This window comes from Vigna umbellata, chromosome 1 (assembly GCF_029865625.1).
Source record: "Vigna umbellata cultivar VRB3 chromosome 1, Vumbellata_1.0, whole genome shotgun sequence".
In the NCBI taxonomy this organism is placed as follows: domain Eukaryota; kingdom Viridiplantae; phylum Streptophyta; class Magnoliopsida; order Fabales; family Fabaceae; genus Vigna; species Vigna umbellata.
In genome coordinates, this window is record NC_142165.1 from 24,721,624 (window position 1) to 24,745,542 (window position 23,919).

The 23,919-nt window shown below is 34.0% G+C and overlaps 1 protein-coding gene across 1 annotated transcript; it reads left to right on the forward strand.

The window, feature by feature from the left end:
- The first annotated feature begins 14,828 nt into the window (after positions 1-14,828).
- Positions 14,829-18,086, forward strand: LOC124841137 (gibberellin 20 oxidase 3-like). The gene is made up of 3 exons (XM_047317334.2): positions 14,829-15,499; positions 16,304-16,625; positions 17,618-18,086. Exons 1-3 carry the CDS (start codon positions 14,844-14,846, stop codon positions 17,888-17,890), a joined length of 1,251 nt encoding a protein of 416 aa, XP_047173290.2. The 5' UTR covers positions 14,829-14,843; the 3' UTR covers positions 17,891-18,086.
- Positions 18,087-23,919: the final 5,833 nt, after the last annotated feature.

The window sequence follows — 23,919 nt, forward strand, 5'->3', positions numbered from 1 at the left end:
ATAATGTTCTTATAAAGTTTTGGAGCACAAAATAATCAGTCAAAAGTTTGGACAATTTACAGTTCTTTTTGTTCTTTTTAAAAAGATATAGACATAAAAAGAAGTAATAGTTATAAACCGTTTTCCACTTGTTAAAGATCTATGAATTCACTTGAATGTCTTTTTCTGTGTGTTTATCATTCTAGAAGTTTTGATGTTGAGTGAATGCCGTTAGAACACTTCTTATCTCTTCAAAATAGATGGAGTCAAGCTCAAACCTTATCTTGGGGTTGATCTAATCTAGGTTGACGATCTTGTTGTAGAAGTAAACACCAAAGTCTAAACGAACACAAAATCATTAGGGCAAAGCCTCATGAAACTCATGTATGCTTTAATTCTATGTGATTCTATATACATAAAAATTGTCAAAGTCAATCAATTTAAACATTTCTGGATTTGTCTTTGTCCGGGGACTTCAGCCAACGGCCTTCACTCATTTAAAAAGAAGTTCGGTACCAATTGGCAACTTCCCAAGATTGAAATTAGATAGTCTCGTATGAGATGGACATGTGAGTACATCCAATTCAACCTTAAATTTGAGATATATATATATATATATATATATATATATATATATATATATATATATATATATATATATATATATATATATATATATATATATATATCGTTGAATTTAAATTTGTTTTCTCTTAATTCTAGATAATTATATTTGAAAAGATAATGGAACACTATTCACTAGTCTTATAATAGATAAAACTCATAATTGTCACAAGAATAAACCGTAATCGAGAAAAGTTAATAATTGACGGAAACTAACCATTTACATTAAACTTAAGGATTTAAATCACACGGCAAACCTTGTCACCGAATTAAAAGAAAAACATTTAAGAATTAAAATGGAATAATTAGCCGACAATAGAGAAAACTTATAAGTTTTACACTAAACTTAATGATGCAATAGCTAGATAATGAATTATATTCTAAAAGGGTTAAGGATTAAATTTTTAAGATCTGATCCAGAACACATAAATATGATATGTGGTTGCTTGGATGGGTTTTTTGATATTCGTCATGTTGCTCTGTCCATGAACATCGGAGGGTCTTGTTCGGAACCGAAGCACAAACGTGAGAGAAAACGAACCATGGCTTCGACCATCATTCTCTTCACCGATTTCCTCGGAGCTGGAATCACACTGGCATTAATCTTCTTCTTCATCTCCGTAATGTGATGAACTTTCCTACTATACCACCTACTTTGCTCCCTTGATCACTCTCTTTTCTCTTTGGGGTTTCCACAACTCAACGTTGTTTATTTATAATGCATAACGTAGGAACAGCACTGGGATGTTTCCTAACGTGGGAACAGCTGGCTAGTGAAGATACACATGGTCCCAAAATGATCTTAAGCTTGAAAGTGAAGTGTGAAACTGCGAAATATTGTAATTATAACCCAAATTCCAAATAGGATACTTTTCTATGCGTTAGTCATATTGACTCCAATTAATTCCACAACTTTTTCAGATCATGTTTCAAAAACAAAACATTATAGGACATTTGTAAACTTTAAAATATTTTAAAAGTTTAGAACATTCTTTTATATCAATTAGTTGTTTTTCACATTCTTTTTCTAGAAAACCAACTACATAAAAACCACATTTTGATTCAACGAAAACTTTTCTTTTGAAATTCGACATAAAAAAGTTTATAGGAATATTTTGTTTTTTAAAATCATGATAAGGCCAGTATATTTTATCGTAATTGATAAAGTTTGTATAAATTAATTATGTTCTGAAGTAAAAATACTTTTAAAGTTAAACAGTCATTTATATATATATGAAAATATTCTGTGGGACAGAAGATCAATTTGATTGCACTTTATTCCGCGTAGATATTATAGAATATGCTGGACAAGTTTTCTTTTGCACAAATTTCTAAAAATTTGAGACAATAAAATTAAAAGGTTATCTAGCTCTCTATGACTTATTTTAAAACAAATACACTTGAGTTATTTCACTTGTCCACCCCTCCACACATTATATATATATATATATATATATATATATATATATATATATATATATATATATATATATATATATATATATATATATATATATATATATATATATATATATATTCCATTTCTTCGAACTTTATCTTTTTTTATTATACCATTTATGATTTCCTCCCCTAATAACTCAGATTGATATTTATTAATTAAAATCATATGATCCTCTATACCCGATTTATAATTGGTTTTTATTGAAATGTTGTGCATTACTCCAATTGCATCATGTTAGAAATTGTATACAAAGTTTTCAAAGTATCAAACTACTTTAGTACCATGTCCTCCACCCAGGAAAAGAACCAAATCAGTTGGCTCAGGTGGAAGAAGACTCCACACAGAAGTAATAATAGAAAACAGAAAAAGAAACAAAGACAATGTTCCGTTTCTTGACTTAGTATTTGTACAAATTATAAGTATTTTTAATAGCTTTGTCTTTGTTACTTAGGATGTGCGTTTGTAAGGATGTTTTGGGCCAATTTGGAAGAGCATTTATAAAAACAACTCTGAGAGATCAGTTTTCAATGCACACCATGAGGTTTATCCTCAATCAACACTTAACAAACCAATAGCCAAAATAATGTGGAGCAGGGCTATCATGATATAAAAAGTTCACCGTGAGCAATTAGCATCGATCAAGCCAAAGAAAATCATATTAAAGTGCAGTATGGTCTACCTGATAACCCATATCCACGTGCAAAAAAAAGATGCAATGTGAGAACCTGTCCCGTCACACCAATAATTAGTTTAGCATTGAAAATGAGTTAACCAGAATTGAAATATGCTACTGCACCCAATCTCATTCTAGATGTCAGTTTTAGAGAAAACAATGTATAAGCTGAATGAAAAAGTGGTTTTGCTACAGGAAATATGGACCTTTCGATTAACGCTAGCTAAATGCATTTCAGTGAGAAACACTCAGGACAACCAAATCATATTGACCCCTACTAAACTACAATCTCATGCACTCTAATCAGCATAAAAGACACGCCAAACTGTTTTTCTTATTCAGAACAGCACCAATGTGATGTCCAATTAAAAAGCTAGACTGTTTATTTAATTCACAATGAAAGCCTACTAAAACTGCACCAAAAATAATTAGCATCAGAGGGGAAAAGTCTGCTACTGTACCTAAGATGTTAACATGCTTCAACTTCAAAGAAAACCAGTCATGGACTTAATAAAAGCCTGGTTTTATTGCAGAGAAGTATGGCCAAGTCTCAGTGGTACAAAGTGGCACGGTCCAATGAAACAGTTAGTGCATTTTACTACTAGCTACTGGATTTTTGGGGAAAGAATTATGCAGGACACCAGCCAGGTCTCACACTACAAAGCAACACATATGCAGTAATGTTAGCATGTTTATTATGTGAAGACAACACAAGCAGACACCATGGTCAGCACAAGCACATAAGTTCTGGTTTATTCTCATTCGGTCATACACAGATGGACTATGGCTTTATAGGGAAGAAAAGCATGGTCAATTATTAAAAAAAACCGTTTTGTCAACAGCGAAGAATGGCCAGACCTGCTTTAACATAGGGCAGCATGGCCCAAGGAAACACAAGCAGAGAAAACTAACTTGCCACACCAGAATTTCAGTGCAGACCATGTGGTTTAGCAATGATTGGCACCACTCCAAGTTGCTACAAGAAGATTTAAAAAAAAAAAGACTATTCTGGCAGTCAAACCGTAGGTGAAGAATAGCACTGTCACGTATGCTGCATGACTAAAAAACAACCTCATTACCAGTAAACTCTGGCTTGAAAAAAATTATATAAATAATATCTTAATTTAAATAAGTGTACAAATTATATAATTTTAAATAAATAAAATTTATAAATATATTATTCATAAAAATAAATATTGTAAAATATAAATACTTGAATTATTGTAATTAATTTTCATGCATTTCGTTAAATATATAATAAAAAAAAGAATTGTAGCAATGGTAAGGACTTAGGTTTTATTGTTTAGAAAAACAATTTCTTTAACCTATTACACACCAAAAGAGTGCTAAGCTTACGACTTTGTTAAAAAAAATAACTTCACTCAACGCTGAGTGAAGCAGTGGGAAGGAGGCGAGAAGGAGACGAGACTAGTATGCATGGTGGCGAGCATGACAGTAGGCGGGCGAGCGTAAAATAGACATGACGACAACCACGAACGGAGCGTGAACGGAGTGCGATCGAGCGCACGCGACGACGACCTGAAGGAGAGGAGGTGATGGCGATGACCATGGAGAGAGACAGAGGGACGTGAGAGATAGTGGCAATCAGGTCATGAAACCCTAAACCCTAAACGATCTTGTTTTTCTTAATTTTCCCCTTTCAAACTCGCAGAATCGCTCCAAACTCGAGATTCTACACGATCCTACCGATTTCACAGTCGATTCTATCGAGTTTACGCAGAAAACGAGTTTACTTCTGAGTTAACTCGGAAGCCATGTCTGGGAATGTAAACTCGTACGAGTTTACGAGTTAACTCGAGAGTTTGATAACCATGCTCATAACAAAGAAAAATCACATGGCATAACATTCATACAATTTAGTGGTGAGTTAGCTCCCCTTACACTTATCTCATGGAACTTAACCCCCACTTATCCTCATCAGCTAGTATGCAGCCCAAAACAAAGGAATAAATGTCATAAAAGTAAGTCCAGTTATGCACAGATTGAAAACCTCAAATTTTTAAGCATATACCAAGAAAATTATTGTCAATTTATCTGGTAACCAAATGTAACAAGGTTCTATCAGACCTGTAGACACATACTACACATTTATATGACTTTGTTAACAATATGCATAGCATCATAGTATTCCAATCCAAGACGTAGAATTTTGTTATCCCAACGTAAACAATTATCATTCAATCATTCAAGAAAATTTCAGATTTTCACAACATGATACTAATTGTCAAGCATGCCTCTACAATCTGACATTTTAACATACTCAAACTAGAATACAGGTCAGAAACACACCAATGTTGTAACCGTGACACTAAGAATTAGAAACTAGCATTAGACACTAAAAGAATTACTTGAAATCCAATAATTATCCACATATTATGTCTCAACAAAGCATAACAATTGCCATAACATCCAAATTGACTACGCAATAACACAATTCAACCTACAACAAAACACTGATATAGTCACCCAACATCGTATATTATGATAGTCATGCAACCAGTAAAGGTTTATACTTCGTATATGGTCTTCATTGTTGTAGCAACCAATCCTTTAGGAGTAATAACACATCACAACAACATAAATCAAATTCATGACAATCATAGCACAAAACATTGTAAGCAATCAACTAACATTTAATTTTCCTCAAGCACTGACATCATGTCACACTTATAACAACCAGAGTTAAACATTAAAAGTCAGACGAGCTCACTCCCCTCAAGCCTCAAAAGATTTTCACAAATGAGGCTCTAATACAAAAAAATGTAACATCCCAATTCAGGGTGTCACAAGTCGTAATTAAATCAAAATATTTCATAATTTGTATAGCTCAGAAACGTATTTATAAAACCTCAAGATTTAAAATGTTCATAATTAAATCAATCAAAATAGTTCCAAAAGCATTGTCCAATTACATAGTTCCGAAATTAATGAAAAACAACCAAGGAAATAATAATCCAAATACATAATTCTAAAAGTTTGTAATAGAACCAACTTCAAACAACCCCAAGTTTTTCCCGTCCTCTCGCGCATCTATCATGTATTTAGAACATCTACAACATCCTCTGCTCACGGATAAACGATTATACGATCATCGCGACAATCACAAACAACAACAACAAACAAGTATGAGATAAGCTACCGTTAAAATAAACAATAGCAATACTATATACGAATATCAAATAAACACTACATAATAACAGACATGCAACCCCATCCTTATCATTATTAACATACTAATCATTAATCCTCTAAATGTTGTCAACGTCATTATCCTCAATTCCTCGATCCTCGATGTGATCATGAACATCACACACAGACCATTGGTCCATCTCCTCATTAGCACTATCGCTATCATCACCCTCATTATCATAATCATTACAGAGTAGAACCATAAAAATAACAAAAATGATAACAAGATTATGACAAGTAAGAACAACACATAAAACACATAAAAACAATAAAGATAGTTAGGGGACCAAGGCAACTTAGCTCTTGAAGAACCAAGGCTTTTCATACCACATGATAGCAACCTTCTTATGCTAGGTTGGGCTAAAGCTAGGAGATATGCATGGAAGGGTGTTTCCTTGGATGAATGATGTGGAAAAGTGGTGGTAAATGGACCAAGGATGATGAACTAAGGTATGGATGCTGTAGAAGCTATGACCTCTAAGAGATATGGTGGTGGTGGTGTAGTGTTTGGTGGCTCCAAGAGAGGTGAGACCAACTCAAGAAGGAAGGTGACTAGAGGGGCCTCTAGGTTGCTATAATCTTGATCTAGGAAATGTATGGCCAAATTTGGGCAACATAACATTAATAAACTTCCAAGATTATTACAAGGGTGGAGGCACTTCTTTATAGGCAAGGGTGTCTCCTAAAACCCTAAAAGAAAAAGGAAACACTAAAGGAAAAGGCTTCGACGAATTTTGAGGCCTTCTAGGATGGAGACAAGTGTCCAAATCCTCTCCAATGGTGGAAGGGCAAGTGGCCACTCATAAATCAAAACCTCTCAAATCCTAGAGTGCCATGTGGCCACTTCTAAAGATTATTTACTTGAGATTGTTGCACTAAAACTAAAATGTTACTTTTAAAAACTTTTTCTTTTTCCTAATTCCAATAAGCATTTTCATCTACTTCAACATCTCAACTAATGATAAGCTTTTTTGTTTGTAGGTTGTAGACTCGATAGCCTTTTGACTATGTGCTATATCCTAAGGATATTCCTTGTATAGTCTTGTCTTCAAGCTTGTGCCTCCTTTGATCAGGAACATGTATGTAGCAGATAAATCCAAATACTTGTACATGTTTAGCTTATGGCTTTCTTCCACTTCAAGCTTCAATAAGAGTCTTGTCACTAGTGCAGAAAGGGCTTTAGACGTCTGTTATTTTGGCCTTTTGACGTCGAATATGTATCCGACGTCTTTGTGGGTGACGTTAATCAGACGTCGGGCAGTGTATACCCGACGTCTATATAGACGTCGGACTGGATATATCCAACGTCTATATAGACGTCAGAGGTGGCATATCCGACGTCTATATAGACGTCGAACTGGATATGTCCAACGTCTATAGAGACGTCGGATGTAGGCATATCCGACGTCGATAGGCCCTGAAACGTTTTGTTCATTGTAACTCATTAGACATTAGTTTGTGCATTGACAAACGTCTATAGATGTCGGGCAGTTCATTAACTGACGTCTACTAGGTGTTTTTTTTAAAATTAATTTATTTTTGCAATAAAACCACACTTGAAAAACAGATAATTGTCCCAGAACAATATACTATAAGATATATATATATATATATATATATATATATATATATATATATATATATATATATATATATATATATATATATATATATATATATGCATTTCATATAAAGAAAGTTCTACTTAATGTAAAAAAACAATCCAATACCAAAACTATCAAAATATAAACTTAAACTAAACTAATGTTCAACAAGAAATATAAGTGATCCTAGCTCCATCTTTGCAGAAGATAAGTTGTCCACTCCTGCCTTATCTGCCTAATTGTGTCCTCTGGTATAGGAGATGTACTCTTGAAGTGCTGCAAAATGAAGAAAGATTCATTATGGTTTCATATATGTTTAAAGATGAATTTGATTTGTAATGTATTCAAGGTATGCATCATTACCTCATTCCAGTCATCTGTAATGACAGCTCGAATGATGGTCTTAATCCAACACATGACATAGAAGCCACATTCCCATGAATCTAGCTGCTGGTTACACTAAAATGACAAACTAAATAGTCAAGAATTTAGATCATTCAATAACATAGAAAATGAATTAGAAGTATAAATGACTTACAACCTTTGGATACAAAATTTGAACTAGTTGACCTCGAGATTTACCAATAACTTTATTTAGATTGAAAACACAAAGTAAAATTAATATAACTATATTTATCATAAAAGTTTAAGGTGAACATCAAATTCAAATTCATTGTTGGAGAAACACTTACCCTTGAAGCATGGTTCTCAAGTCAGTTTTCATCTTCCTGTGCAGTGACAAAACCATATAATTTTACATTGTTTGGGAATGATGACCATCAGCTGTCAGTGCTCTAAATGATCACTCATCCATTCTTCCACATAATCTGTTCCTTGTGACGTGGTAGGCTCATCTAGTACTTCTCCATGCCAAGTCCAAACGGTATAAGTTCTCATTATGCCGAACATGAATAGATGGTCACGCACATTGCCTAAGTCTTGCCGTATTTGATTAAGACAACGAACACAAGGACAAAAATATGTCCCGTTCACAGACTTAGCATTTTGTTCAACATATTGCAAGAACTCCGAAACACCCTTCTCATATTCTTCACTGATGCGACGTTCATTCATCCAGCTTCGACCCATACTATGTTCGTAAAATCATTCATCAGTTTCAGTTTTTTAACTCTCACAAGATTAGGCCCTACCCATTCAGAAAAATTATTTTTCAAAAGTTGTTAAGACACATGCAAAGAAGTCTACATCATAAATTTGATAAGATTTCGGCAACATTTCGCATTGGTCTCCGAAATACACGAAAGGAGAGTAGTCAAGGATGACCACAATCAAATATGCATCCGGAGAACAACACAAATACTGAACAAAAATTTTATCAATCTTATCCATAAACTCCAACGTACATGTTATAGCAAATTATGAAAAATAATTTTCCCAAACTGTCCAATCGGGCAATTCAAAATTTAATACAAACGATTAAAAGATTAATCGTGTGTTAAATTTCAAACAAGAACTAAGTTTTACTCAATGATTTGATACTTATAATCTAACATGGCAATTATAATAACACAATTATCACATGCATATTCAAACCAATAACACATGCATACCTAAAAGTCAAAAAGATGCATACGCAAAAGCCAATAACATGCATACATAAAAGCAAATAACATGCATACAAAAAAGTTATCAACAAAGAAGCTAACCTTTTTAGCAGATTAAAAAATCAATGCAGGGAAATGGAGTAACGCAGGCCCAAAAACGTAGGCCAAAAAGAGTCAAAAGCGCCGCCCAAGCACAAGCCAGAAACTGCACCAAAACGTAACGAAAACGAATTTTAATCGGTTCAAATGGAAGATATTTCATCAAAGAGTAATTTAATTGGAGTAAAAGTAAATTTAAACGGTCCAAAAGAGAGGAAACGCACCTGGAAATGCAATGTCTTAGAGAGAAAACGCGGGGAAGACGATGAACAGTGAGCGTAACTCCTCGCGGGTTTGTATTTTGCAGTATAAATGGCTCTATGACGTCTTTCTGATTTAAAAATTCATATTCGCAGGGATTATAGGTGTCGGTTGAGAGGGGCCCTAACGTCTAGGTGAACGTTTAACCTACCCTGTCAGCCATATAGACGTCCGTTAGGAGGGGCCCCGACGTCTATAATATTATAGATGTCGGGACCCCTCCTAACAGACATCTATGGGGCCCCGACGTCTATAATATTATAGACATCGGGGTCCCTCCTAACGGACGTCTATATAGTTGAAAAAATAACTTCTCACCTACCCTGTCAGCCATTTAGACATCTGTTAGGAGGGGCCCCGACGTCTATAATATTATAGACGTCAGGGCCCCTCCTAACGGACGTCTATATGCCCACTTATTTACGAAAATGCCACCGGTCAATAATTTACGTTGGTTGTTTGGTGGATCGACGTCTACGGGGTGACGTTAAAGGCTAATTTTGCACTAGTGTGTCTTGGACTACCTTAGGTGGACATCTATTTAGAATGTAAATTAAAGTGTAGACTGCTCCACTCCAAAAAGTGTTAGGCATACTTTTCTCTTTTAGCTTTGATTTTGTCATCTCCATAACTGTGCGATTCTTTCTCTCTAACATGCCATTTTGTTGTGGAGTATATACGATGGTAATTTTTCGCTCTATGCCTTTATCTTCGTAGAATTTGCAAACTCGCGAGATGTGTACTCCTTTCCACAATCACTTCTAAGTACTTTTATCTATTTTTCGCTTTGCTTATCGATAAGGGCCTTAAATTTCTTGAATACTTCAAAGACTTCTGACTTTGCCTTTAAGAAATAGACCCATTTCATTCTAGAGAAGTCATCAATGAAGAGGATGAAATACATGTTGTTGTGATGTGAAGGCGTCCTCATCGGTCCACAAACATCAATATGGATTAACTATAGTAAGTCTTTTTCTCTCCATGCTTTGTTTGCTGAGAATGGTAATCGGTGTTGTTTATCGAGAAGACATCCTTCTCATGATTCATTATTTTCCTTCAAGAATGGAAGATATTTCATCATGTTTTTTTGATATAGAAGCTTTAAGGCATGTGTGTTGAAGTGGCCAAATCTCTTATGCCAAAGCCATGAGTTGTTAACTTCTACCTCATGGAAATATTAGTTCTAGGTTTGAAGCTTATAGGAAAGCTTCTATTTCTCTTCTCCATTTTTACTTGACTAATTTTTATCACTTTACTGTCAAATTTTGCATGTATCTTTCTTAAAATGAAGAGAATATCCATTCTCCATCATTTGTCCAATACTCAAAAGATTTTGTTTAAGATTTGGAACTATTAAAGCGTTCTTGATGAATTTTGTAGCTTTCTTTGTCTCCACCATGATAGTTCCTTTGCCTCGAGACTCCATTGTGGTGTCATTTCCTAGCCGAACTTTGACATTGACAGATTTATCAATTTCTTTAAAGATACTTTGATATTTCTCCATGTGATTGTTGCATCCACTATCCAAGTATCAACTTCATTCTCCACTAAGAGATTCTTGATTAGCATAGAATAAGAATTTATCCTTATTATGTTCTTCGCAAAGTTTGCTTTATGCTTATTTTTATTACGACAATATTTCTTTACGTGATCAAATTTATTACAGTACTGACATTGAGGTTTTCCATGATGCCAACAATCTTTTTTCAAGTGACTTATCTTTTTATAGATGCCATATAGGAGATATTTTCCTTGACGAGTCATAAAGAAGCTTTTAGAATTTTCTTTATTTCTAGAAATTTATCATCTACTTTCACTCCCTTCATATTCTTTCTGCGACCATAATTTCAGTTTTGATTGAAAGGCATTTTGGACTGAGTCTTTTTCATGTCTTTTCAATCTTTGTTCATAAGCTTCAAGAGAGCATTAGTTGTGTTATTGACAATGTATCCAAATCTTTTGTTTGTTCAATTGCGGTTATGATTACATCATATTTTTTGGGAATAGAAATTAAAATTTTCTCAACAATTTTTTTTTGTCAAGAATATTTTCCCTAAAAGCTCTCATCTGAATAATTATTTCTTTTATTCTATAATAGTAGTCTTTAATGGTCTCAGATTCTTTCATTATTATTAATTCAAACTCTCGTGTTAGAGAACAAATTTTAACATTACGTACCTCATTACTTCTTTAAAACTTCTCTTGTATTGTGTTTCAAGATATTTCTTTGCACTTGTGGTGCCTATTATTCTTGAAAAAATTGTGTCATCAAAACTACTTATTCAAGAGCAAATAAGGCCCTTGAATCCTTCTGCTTGTTTTCATTCAACTCATTCTTTTGAGGTGCAGTAAGAGTGGAGATGTCTTATAGAATAGTGAATCTTTCTTTTATGATGTCCCATAAATCTTGAAAACAGAAAAATGTCTTCATTTTGACACTCCAAAAATCATAATTTTCTCCTGTAAAAATAGGTCTGGAATTGATAATGTTTGATTGGTAGTAGCCACGAGTTGAGAAAATATTTTGGAAGTAGTATAGAATGGAGTTATAGTTTCTACGTCCAATAGATGACCGAACGTAACTATGGTACCACTGTTAGTATTCTGAAGCTGTGAAAGGAATAGTTGATGGGTATAAAAAATGTAGAGATAGTGGAATGTAGAGAAAATGTGGAGACAGTGGAATGTGAAAGTAGTAGTTGAAAAAAATGTTGTAGTTATCTTAGTTGTGGTAGATGTTGTCTCATTATCAAATGGTGGAATACATGGGTATTTATAGATCCATAGATTATTCTAAAAAATGTTAGTCATAACTTATGTAAAATTATCCCGATTTTTATCTAAGTAGAATGTTCTTGATTTTTTTTTCTTATCTTAGATTTTTTTACAATATTTTAGAATTTGTATTACATTTTAATTCTTCTAGTTCATAAGCTTTTACATTCTTTTAGAATTTGCATTATACTTTAATAAAGATATTTACTTCCCTCACATTCCCACACTGCCCCTTGAATTACTTTTTCCGAGAACTGTGATGTAAGGTTTGTATTATCTTCCAAGGATGAGAAAGGTATACCATCTAGATTTAGTTTAACTTTTTTCTTTCTCTTCGAATTTGTTCTCAAACAATTTTTCTATCTCTTCCTCCTTTATCACTTTAGGTTCTTCAGTCCATTCCCCGTTTATCTTCAGTCCTTTAATGTCATTTTTCATTCTCCTCCAATTGATTATAGAGTGATAGTATTTATAATTTTTGAGTCTCCGCCTAAATTTATCCACTTTGCTCTTCCTTTTTGCTTTTCTAAACATTCTTGTTTAAAAGGGGGATATTGTTTAATTCAACAAATAACTCTCTTCTCTCCATCTTTTTGGTCATATTTTAAGTCATTGTTTTCATCCATCCAGTTCACCTATTTTCCCAATTATCTCTTGTTTTGTCTTATTAATGTCCCCGAAACTTTCTTTATTCCAACTTTTGAGATCCTTTTTAACATTTTCAATTTCTCCTTTAGTACATATATCTTTGTTCCAGTTATCTCATATTGATCCCAAAACCATTTTATTGTGTCATTAAAACCGTTTACCAAGCATCGAGAACCCTAAACGGTTTGGGTCCCCAGTAATTTATATTTGGCACATCATTGGATAGGGACTAATCAATTTGTCATATAATTGTAGTGACGTATTGAACTCATCTAATTCGTGTCGTTTCCCGTTTTAGGATGTTTTATTATCATTACAATAATCTATTAAAAAAGGATGTATCTAATTTTCAATATTCACATCTCTCCAATCTCTTTTACATTCGTTCTTTATTGTTCTCTGATCTTGTTTTTGGTAAAAGAGTTTTAAAAGCAACAAAATCTTGAAACTAAAGTGGCTTAATAAAGATTTCATTCAAAGTTCTTGTTTTGTAAGTGTGATATTTCAGTCCCCTCCCTGAACTCAATCCTTTTATTTTAACAATCTTAACATTTGAATCTCCATTGAACTCGTGTTGACAAGTATCTCATACTTCACTAGTTTTTGTTCCCATGATCCTTGAAAATATGACTAGTGAGACTTCTCTTAAACCATCCAACAAACTCCAGTATGCGTAAATTTGTATAAACATTGAGACATCCAAGGATGTAAACAAGTTTCCATTTTTATAATCCAAATATCATATTTTTTTCCCTTCAAATAAAGAAAATTTGGACATTGCTAAATTGTATTGTTGGATCTTGGAGTATTTGAGTGCGATGGTCTTCTTCATGTTATTTTTTGTCAGTTGCAAGAATAAACCAATCTGATACTTTTTTTCCGAGTTATTCCAAAGATACAAATAATTTTGTTGTATATCATTTGAAATAAGAGGAAGATAATCAAACTATATTTGAATTATACTTCTTTTCATTTTTTTTAATAAATTCAAAGACATTTATAGAATGGAAATAACTCTTAAACTTCCATAAGAGTGTTCTTTCACTTATTAATATAAAAAAATCACATAAATACTACTAAATATTCTAAATAGTTGTTCAATATCCATTAAATACTTAAATTCAAAGAGTTTAGGACCCGACAAGATCTTACCAAGTCTAATACAGAATATACTTAATCCATTTTGTACGATTATACAATTAATATATAAACAGTATTTTCCACAATGTAAAGGATTAGTTTCACACAAAAAATGTAATAATATAATCCTAAAAGAGTGTTCGCCCTGTGTTATAAACAAGTCTCACAACAACTACCTAAATGGACCAACAAACTCTGGACAAAATAAAGGCGCGTGAACCCTTGCATGCCCCCAACATCGTACAATTTGTACGCACTTACAATTTGTCTTTTATTTTCATTTTCTTTAGACACAGTTCCGAGTTGGGAATTACCACAGTTTGAATTCAATTGTATAAAAAAAAATATTATTTTCTATCCAAAAACTTGAGATTATAACAAGTTTTTCGTATTTATACAATGTTATATTTTTTTATTTTTATCTAATACGAAACTTTGATCCCAATAAAGATCTCAACTCTTAGTGAATATATTATTAAATGTTTGATAAAATAAAAATGTCTTTTTAACAACTTTTTTTTACAATTATTTTACAATAACTTTTATGGTAATTTATGATTCGTTCATTTTAAATATAAGAATTAATAAAACAGTGATACATAATTTGTTATCAAAATATTGTTAAAATAAATTATTAAAATATCATGGTGCTAGATAAAAACAGTCTATTACTAGAATTTACTCAAACATCATGTAGAAGTGAAATATAGGATCTATCTTGATGGAAAGAGAAAACGGATTCTACTCCAAATGTTTTTTCGTTTGTCTGTATATGCAGCTGCGATTTACGGTCGCAAAATTCCATGTCTCAACTCTACAAATACATGTCAGTCCTTGGCCTTTGTGTTCTAACTCCACACCAAGTCCCTCTCTTATTATTTTCTGGTGTAGCATCTTTCCTCAGTCACCGAAACCTACAAGATCTGAGTATGAATTCCGGTTTCTGTATGGTGTCATCCCTGAAGCACCAAGAAGTGCAAAGCCGTTTCTTCGACCCCTCTTGGCTACAAATGCAGCCACACGTTCCCATGAGCTTCGTTTGGCCTAAGGAGTGTGTGGTGGACGCGAACGAGGAGTTTCAGGCCCCAATGGTGGACCTTGGAGGGTTCCTCAGAGGTGATGAAGATGCCACACACGTTGCTGTTAAGCTCATACGCAAGGCATGCTCCACCCACGGCTTCTTCCAAGTATTCAACCACGGGGTTGATCCTCTCCTCATTGCTCAAGCCTATCAACAAATGGATGCTTTTTTTAAGCTCCCAATTGACAGAAAAGTTAGTATTCGTAAGACTCCAGGTTCTGTCTGGGGCTATTCTGGTGCACATGCTGACCGATTCTCCTCCAAATTGCCTTGGAAAGAAACCCTCTCTTTCCCCTTCCATGATGATAACAACACCTTAGACCCCGTTGTCTCTACCTTCTTTAACTCCACCTTAGGACAAGACTTCCAACAAGCAGGGTAACACACTTTTTCTTCAATATATCTCTTCATTTTTCATCCATCCCATTTTCTTAACTCAACCCATTATTTGAATCCTAAAGTTCAGAACAATTACAACAATGGATTCTCTTTAAATGCACCTACATGTTATCAAATTATTATAATCTTAGTTTGCTATCTTTTAATCAACTATTATTTGTATGTGTGTGTATATATATATACATACATATATAAGAAAAACGTTAGTTACTATTGAGTAGTTTTCATTGCCAGAATGGTGCATACACCCAATTAGCACTACATATATTAAGTTTTTTCTTTACGTCTTGTTAACATATTACCTTCATAGCTAGCTTGGTTGTGCGTCATTTCAGAGAAGATTCACGTTTCATTCTCAAATCTGCTTAGAAGCTGGCTGATTTGTATAGCTTCTGAATTTTACGTCTCTGATCCACTCTTCTCTCTTTTTGGGCATAAAATTGGCACATGATGTTCTTGAATGATTTAAATCTCCAGTAAGTGTTTTTTTTGGGTCAAAACATGTTTTACATACTTTTTAAAAGGGTATTGATCCACGTAGGTGATATATTCATGCTGAATAATAGAAGTGCTGTATTCAAAATAAAAAAGTTTCCAAAAATGTAATTTTTTGCCTAGAAACAGCATATCCGAAATACGAAGTCACAGTTAATTAACATCATGTGTCATGTGAATTTTGGCTTTTTGTTTTTCATACTCTGTAAAAAGTTGTAAAATTTCATACATATAGTACTACCCTTTTGAATAAGATTTGAAGTAACTAATTTGTGGTGCATTGGGTAGAGTGGTATTCCAGAAATACTGCGAATCCATGAAGGAGTTGGGAATGAAGCTGTTGGAGCTTTTGGCAATTAGTCTGGGAGTGGATAGGTTGCATTATAAGGAGTTGTTTGAAGATGGATGTTCTGTAATGAGATGCAACTTCTACCCATCATGCCAGGAGCCAAGTCTAGCACTTGGAACAGGACCACACTGTGATCCAACATCTCTCACCATTCTTCACCAAGACCAAGTTGGAGGGCTCGATGTGTTTGCAGACAACACGTGGCAGACGGTTCCGCCTCGTGCCCGTGCTCTTGTAGTTAACATTGGTGATACTTTCACGGTGCGTTACATAAGCATAATAGTTACAAATCTTCTTCTGTTTGCATATATATCTTACTTTATGACTTTGTGGCTGTCAATTACTATCCACCATGGCCTCATTATCTGCTGCAACATGACAAATCCGTAAATAAAAGGGCAGATATACTTTGGTGTATCACCATTGGTTCTCTCTGCACCATGTCTGACATGATGACTCTCTTTATACTGAACTTGCATGAATGCATCGTCTGTGTAGGAAAAGTTAACTGACTTAATTTTGCATCACATAAAAGATGGTGTTTGATGCACCTCCACACTTTTTGTCCTTTGCAAGTTTATCAGTGTATTGTTTAAAGTTATTTCAAGAAGGAATTATCTTTTTTTTCTTCATATTAAATGTTTCTTTTTAGTTTTGTAGTTACTACTTAAGGAACCAATCTCAGGCCCACTTGACACAGAAATATCTCTTCGGTAGTAGTAGAATTAGTAGATACTGTTGTTGGAGATCCTCCATCCATAGATTAAATAAGACAAGTTTATCTTAATACAAATATCATCTAATTCAAGTATTTAAATATGTATTTTTCTGAACAAACAATTTATTATCAACATTTATGTCTCTTGATAAGTTTAGTGTTTTTTTTTAAAAAAAGTAAAATATATGTTGTAGTGATTAATAAAATTGTTTCATATGCCAAGAGAGTTAAACCTCACTCTAGGATATACATATACTAACCTCATATTTGTTTATATTTTGGAGTAATTCTTTTGTATTTTTGTGCTGAAGATTTTTGTTTCTTTATTATGACAAAGCAAACTTGCACATGCTGTGAGTGATAGAAATGATGCAGTTTGCCCCTAAAGAGTAATTTGTTTTTGCATGTAAGGAAGGGAAAGGGAAGAAGTATATACAAGACATAGTTGTATTCCATATATGTGAGTTTTAGGTGTGGTTAGAGAAGGAATCATGATGTGCATGGATATGTTTGAACTGATTTGTTGGTTGTTCAGGCATTATCAAATGGGAGATACAAGAGTTGCCTGCATAGGGCAGTGGTTAACAAGTACAAAGAGAGGAGGTCATTGGCATTCTTTCTGTGCCCGAAAGAAGACAAAGTGGTGAGAGCCCCAGAGGATATTGTGCGTAGGGATGGGACAAAACAGTATCCAGATTTCACATGGTCGAATTTGCTTGAATTCACACAAAACTACTACAGAGCCGACGAAGCTACACTGCACAACTTCACCAAGTGGTTGCTATCTTCCAAACAACAAACTTTTTAAGTTAACCTACAAATAGATTCTGTTCTGCAACTTTGCTTTTACTAGAGCCTCAGACTCACTGCTGCATTAAATTCCTCCTCTACTTTTCCTACACTCCAAAACCTCTTCATATTTTTTTTATGTAATTTATTTCCACTGCGTACAGCGTCTTTCAATTTATTGCTCATCTATCTATGCAATTGTAATCCTTCACTCACTACTCATCTTTACCCTAATTACTTGCATCCAATAATCAGATGGAAGGATACTCTACAAAATGGTTAAATGCATGCATTATAGTGTCAGAACATTTTGTACACTGGACATCCTAGAGATTCAATATTAATCGTAGTAAACAAACTCATAAAATATTTACGTATCATTATTTTCCATGTAAAACTTTAATAGTGTATTTAAATGAGATAAGAGAACAATTTATTTATTTGGTAAATTTAAAATTTCTTAGAGCAAAATGAGTTGTTTGGATAGAGAAATTATAAAAATTCTAAAATTTAAGAATTTTAGAAAAATATTTTAAATAACCAAAATAATAGAATTCAAAATTCATTAAAAAAAAGGAAATTGTAATTTCAAATGTAACCACACCTCTATGTACATATTGTAACATCTAATTTAAATAGTATAAAACACTAAGAAAACATCACAAAATCAATACAATAGAATAGTTAATTTAAGAGAATATATAAAATAGTCATTGAGTTATCCAAAATAACTCTAACTCTAATTTTATATACAACACTCTAAAAATGAAAGAACTATTTATACAATATCTTTCAAACATAACTAGATAAATTAACTACTGTAATCCTAACTACACATCCGCACCATATCCTTCCAATGCCTGCTCCACTAAAAGGTCATCTCCTTATGCTATTGCAAAAAGAAACCAAACAATCACAAAAAAAAAAACAAAGAAAACACAAAAGGGTAAACTAATGTTAAACGAAACAAACATGAGATTTCATAAATCATCATATATTACATTTCATACAAAATAAAGCAAACATCTTAAGAACATCATGAACCTAGACCTAACCATCTGGATACATGTATAGATGTCAAGTTATGGAGGGTCATGCACTTGTGGTGGCTTCTATTGCTTTACAAAGTCATTGTCAATAGGTTTCACCCTACTAGACACATACGATTAGTTTGTTCTATGTCTTAGGCCAAGATGGAACACTTAGACTAGGACCTCCTACTATTCTCACCATATGCACACCCTTCTCTAATTGAGAATGAGTGACTCTTAGAGTGTCTAGATAACCTCCAAAATTGAACTCCTACATTCATACATACAATACTTGAAGCAAACATTTAAAATTTCACCTTAAAAACTCTTGTTTAACCACACCTTGATACATACATAACATTATGCATAAACCTTCATAACATTCCATATAATATATCAAACGCACCTTAAAATATCAATGCATTCTTCATCCATGAGAAATAAAAGAAAAGAACACAAAAACTCAAAATAAACAGGGGGGCTAGTGTTAGAACCCTAGCACTCAGCATTAAACCTACCATAGGCAAGTGGCGCTCAGTATACAAACACATTGCTCAGTGCGCCGAAGTCAAAGAGCTCACTGACTTTATGGTGCTCAGGGACAAGTGACACTCAACATCCTGAAGCCTAGGGGCTCTCGGGTTTGACAACGTTGAACATCACACAAGACTACTCAATGCCATACTAGATGACCAATTTGGGATTTTTAACACTATTATTGATACCAAAACATGTTTATATATGAAAATGGAGTACTTCATTACTTATTTGGTTAGAAACTAGATACACCAAACCAACTCAACAACTCAAAATCACCTAGGATCAATTCTACAAATTCTGAACTATAAATTTGCAAGCTAAGGGTTTGAACAAGTCACAATTGACCCAAAAACAAACCACAATGAAGTACTTGAAAAAATACTAGAAGGGGGACTTGAATAATGTTATACAAAAACTTTTGCAAATGAGATAATATAATAGTTTTGTCAAGGATTGAAAAGTTTATGTAAGTTGTTAAACGCTCAACCTTGAAGATCAGTTTAAATAATGAGTTCTTTTTAGCAAAGGCTTTTCAATCGTTTAAAAATGTTTAGCGTTTGATAAAACTAGCTCTTTAATAAAAGGTTGTTTAGTAACAAGAGCTTTTATATCGATTAAAATAACGTACAACTGCAGGATTTGTAAGAGAAGTGTTTAAAGAGAGTAAAACAATAAACACATAATTGGTTTTTTACTTGTTTACTCCATCGAGCTACGTCTAGTCTCTTCTAACACCTTAGAGGGTTCCATTATAATCTTCAACAAGATAACAACTCAATATTCTTATCACTCCTAGTATCCTTAATCACTCTAGTAAACATCGTTAGTATGGCTAGTACAGAGTTTCACCCACTCCAGGTTGTGCAATATTCCTCATCACTCTTGATATCCCTATACACTTCATGTATCTTCCTTATACACTTCATGTATCTTCTTGATACACTGTCTAGTTGAGTTTCACTCACTCCTAGTTTCCACTAGACACACATGTCTAAGTATCGTTTAACTTCACCAAGTTAAACGTCAGAGTTTTACCCACTCTTGGTTTTCACTAGACAATCTTGTCTAGCTTCTATTTAACTCCTCAAGGTTAAAGGTAAAGTGTTTTAATTCTCTTCAGAATTTTCAATCAAATGATTGGTTACAAGCCCTTAGACAATCACTCTCATAAAGAGAATATGTGTTCAATGCAATTTAATCTAATAGACTCACTGGATATTTTTCTCTCTTCTCTCTTCTTACAAAAGCAAGCTTATATGACAATGAAGCTTGAAACTATTTCTTTTCTTGAGCTTTTCTCTGTAAGATATTCTCGTGTATGTTTTAGCTTTCTCTCAATGTTGTTTGCTTGAGCCTTTTCTTTCTATATAATATTCTCTTGATTCTCTTTTTAAATGATCTTCTATTTAAAGGCTTCTCAAAAGATATCCTTTAGAAAGAGCTTTGTTTTTATCGTTGAGTCTTCCTAGTCTTTTCGTATGTAACAGTCCTTGGTTAAAGTCAACTTTTTAGAGTAGACGTGCTTTTTTAGTACTTTGACAAAAGTAGGAAGTACAATTTTCCTGGCACAACTTATGATAAAGAGAACATTTCGTGAATGTCTTCTTTGTTCCTCACGTCCACTTCTGATTTACATCGAATGGAGCAGGTAGATACGTGTAATTGGCAATATGCACAAAGTAGAGAAGATATGCATGCAACAAATATGTCCTTTCTCTTATCACTTTAGTTGTTTTTAAACATTGAGCATTTATGCTTTGTTCTCTTGTGATGATTTGGGGGAGATGATTTAAATGGATTTAAGGGTAATTCTTTTGTTGTTTTTTTTGAGTGGATTTGTGGGTAATTGAGAGTAGATTTGGAAATAAAGTTTGTGAGAATTAGTGTAGAATTTGGTTGATGTGACAGATTTTAAAAATTAGCTTAATTGGTAGAAATTAAAGATTACCAAAATACCCCTAGTTATTAAAGTAATATAAAATGTTATTTGTTAATGTTATATTTAATTGTAAAAATGTTTATAAAGAGTAAAGAATTAAAAATAATCATTAAAAATAATTTTTAAAAAGTAAAAAAATATTATAATTTAGTAAAATGAATTTATTTTTAAATATAGTATTTGTTTGTAATATAATTTACTATCAAGTAGTAAATTAATATAAATTAAAAAAATTATATCTATTATTATCAAGTAGTAAATTATATAATTTACGATTTCTTCCCTGAACCTGCATCATTAACCATGTAACAAAGCTTCTTTGCTTCCTTTTCTTCTTACCCTTTCGAACCATTTCATGCACTACCAAATACACATTTCATGCAGCAACATTTCGAAGTTTGGTTTGGATTCAACCCTGTAAGTATCGAACCTATCAACAGCGTCGTCACCACCGTAATCGTAGTTGTCGAACGTGTTCGTTGGATTGTTCCCGTGGTTGGCGTAGTTCTTAAACATGTCGTTCACTCTAACGCCATCTTCACCGTAGGCCGTGAATCCGGTTAGCGTAGGGTTGGAGTTCGTGTCGTAGTTTTGGAATGAGTTTTTTGTCTCGTTGCCGTGTTTTCTGTAACGGGCGAACGATTGTTCGTCGAAGTAGGAGGCAAACTCTAGGTCGTCTGAGCCATTAACTAGTTCGGCGTAGTTTTTGTAATTGGAGGTACCAGCGATGGCGCCACTACCGTAGCTGTGGAATGTGTCCTTGATGGCATTGTCGAAGGAGCCGTAGGATATGAAATCTTCGCTGTGGTTTGCCGAGGCTTTGCTGTATTGGTGAAAGTCGTTTTGGGGGACGTTTTCACGCTGGTTGTCGAAGTAGTTCTTGAACGAGTGGAGAATACATTAACCAAAACCGAATACAACACATTTTTCAAAGCTGGAACCGAATACAAGAACGTAGAACCGAATACGTTAACGGATACGGGTGATGGAACCGAATACAACTCCATCTTCATTTTTTTCTCACCACTAGAACCGGTTACCAGATTTGTGGAACCGAATACATGCCCATGAACCACCTTTCTTCAAGGGCAACTGCTTCAGTAAACTCCATCTTCATCCATCAAGCTGCCCTCAACACCAAGCTGCAATCAACTCCATTCTTCGTCTTCTCAACCACATCCAACCACCTCCGATCAACTCCCTTGCTGCACATCAAAACTGCAAAGTTACTCCTCACATGGCCACACAGTTTACTCCTCACATGACATGACCACAATAACTTTTCTTTCTCGTCAATGCACAGTACATGATTCTTCCTTCGTGATATTTAACAAAATCATGAGGGCACACACGTAATTTGCGAAGAAATCAGCGCAAATTTCCTCGTTTCAGTGAGATGAAAAAAAGAGCCCCATCTCGCAAATCACTGCATTTCGTCGCTTGCAAATCCACGCAAACAAACACCTTCTGCCGCGTAAATCATTGCTCTCTTTTCTCAATTCACAGTGTTTCACCTTCAAGCGAACACAACGTTAATGAAATTTAATGTCTGCTCAGAACAACAAAATATTTTTTACATTTTCTACCATTTAGGAAGAATTTGGTCATTTAAGCTTTTCATTAAGATACCAATCAGTTGATGAAAAATTCACCGTTGGATGAAGTAGATCATTTAGCACATGGTATTGTCTAGCATATGTAAACACTTTGGGTTTTTTCTCTGTTCTATTCAACAAATGTGTTTAACAAGGTGTTTTTCAACATAAGTTTTTGGAATATCATTTGAGACTTGATGGAAGCAGCCTCCACGTTCAAGATTGGAGCGACTCCTCGAACCAAAAGTGGCAGCAGAATGGAGAATGGGTGAAGATGTTCCGGTGCTTGCAAGGTATTTGAGAAAATGTGTGGCAGTGTTTGGATGTGATGTGGTGAGGATTTCTAACTCAAACGGCCTTCCTTAGGGGAAGGGAGCTAGAGGGAAACAAGCTAAAACAACTTCAAGCAGTGAACTCAAGAGAATGGCTGGATGTCAGCAACCATTTCATATCAAACTCAAGTTATGTTTTACAATGGATTAAGCTCTCTTTTACAGATGAAGAGAAGCTTGGAAACGTGCAAGGGAAGCTGCATATTTACAATGTGCATGAAGCAAAGAGAAGTGTGCAAGAGAGGGTAGTCAGCTGGCTGCATTTTGCACGTGTAACATGTTGGAAACATATGCTTCAAAGAGAAGAAGCTACGGTTGGTGTGTTCCAAGTGGTAAATGTGCTTCACGGCTGGCATGTGTTCCACATGAGAAATATGTCAAATGTGCTCCAAAGAAAGAAGAAACACGTTTGTATGTGCTTCTCATGAGAAACGTGGAAAATATGCTCCAAAGAGAAGAAGCTACACGGCTTCACTTGTTTCCTTTGTACTCCCTTGCTTGGTAAGCTTCCTAGGATCCTTCCAACCTTTATTATTGTCCTACAAAACAAGGTAAATGGAGTTAGTTAAAGAGAATCTATCTAAGACTTAGATAAGGAAAGAGCTTTAGCA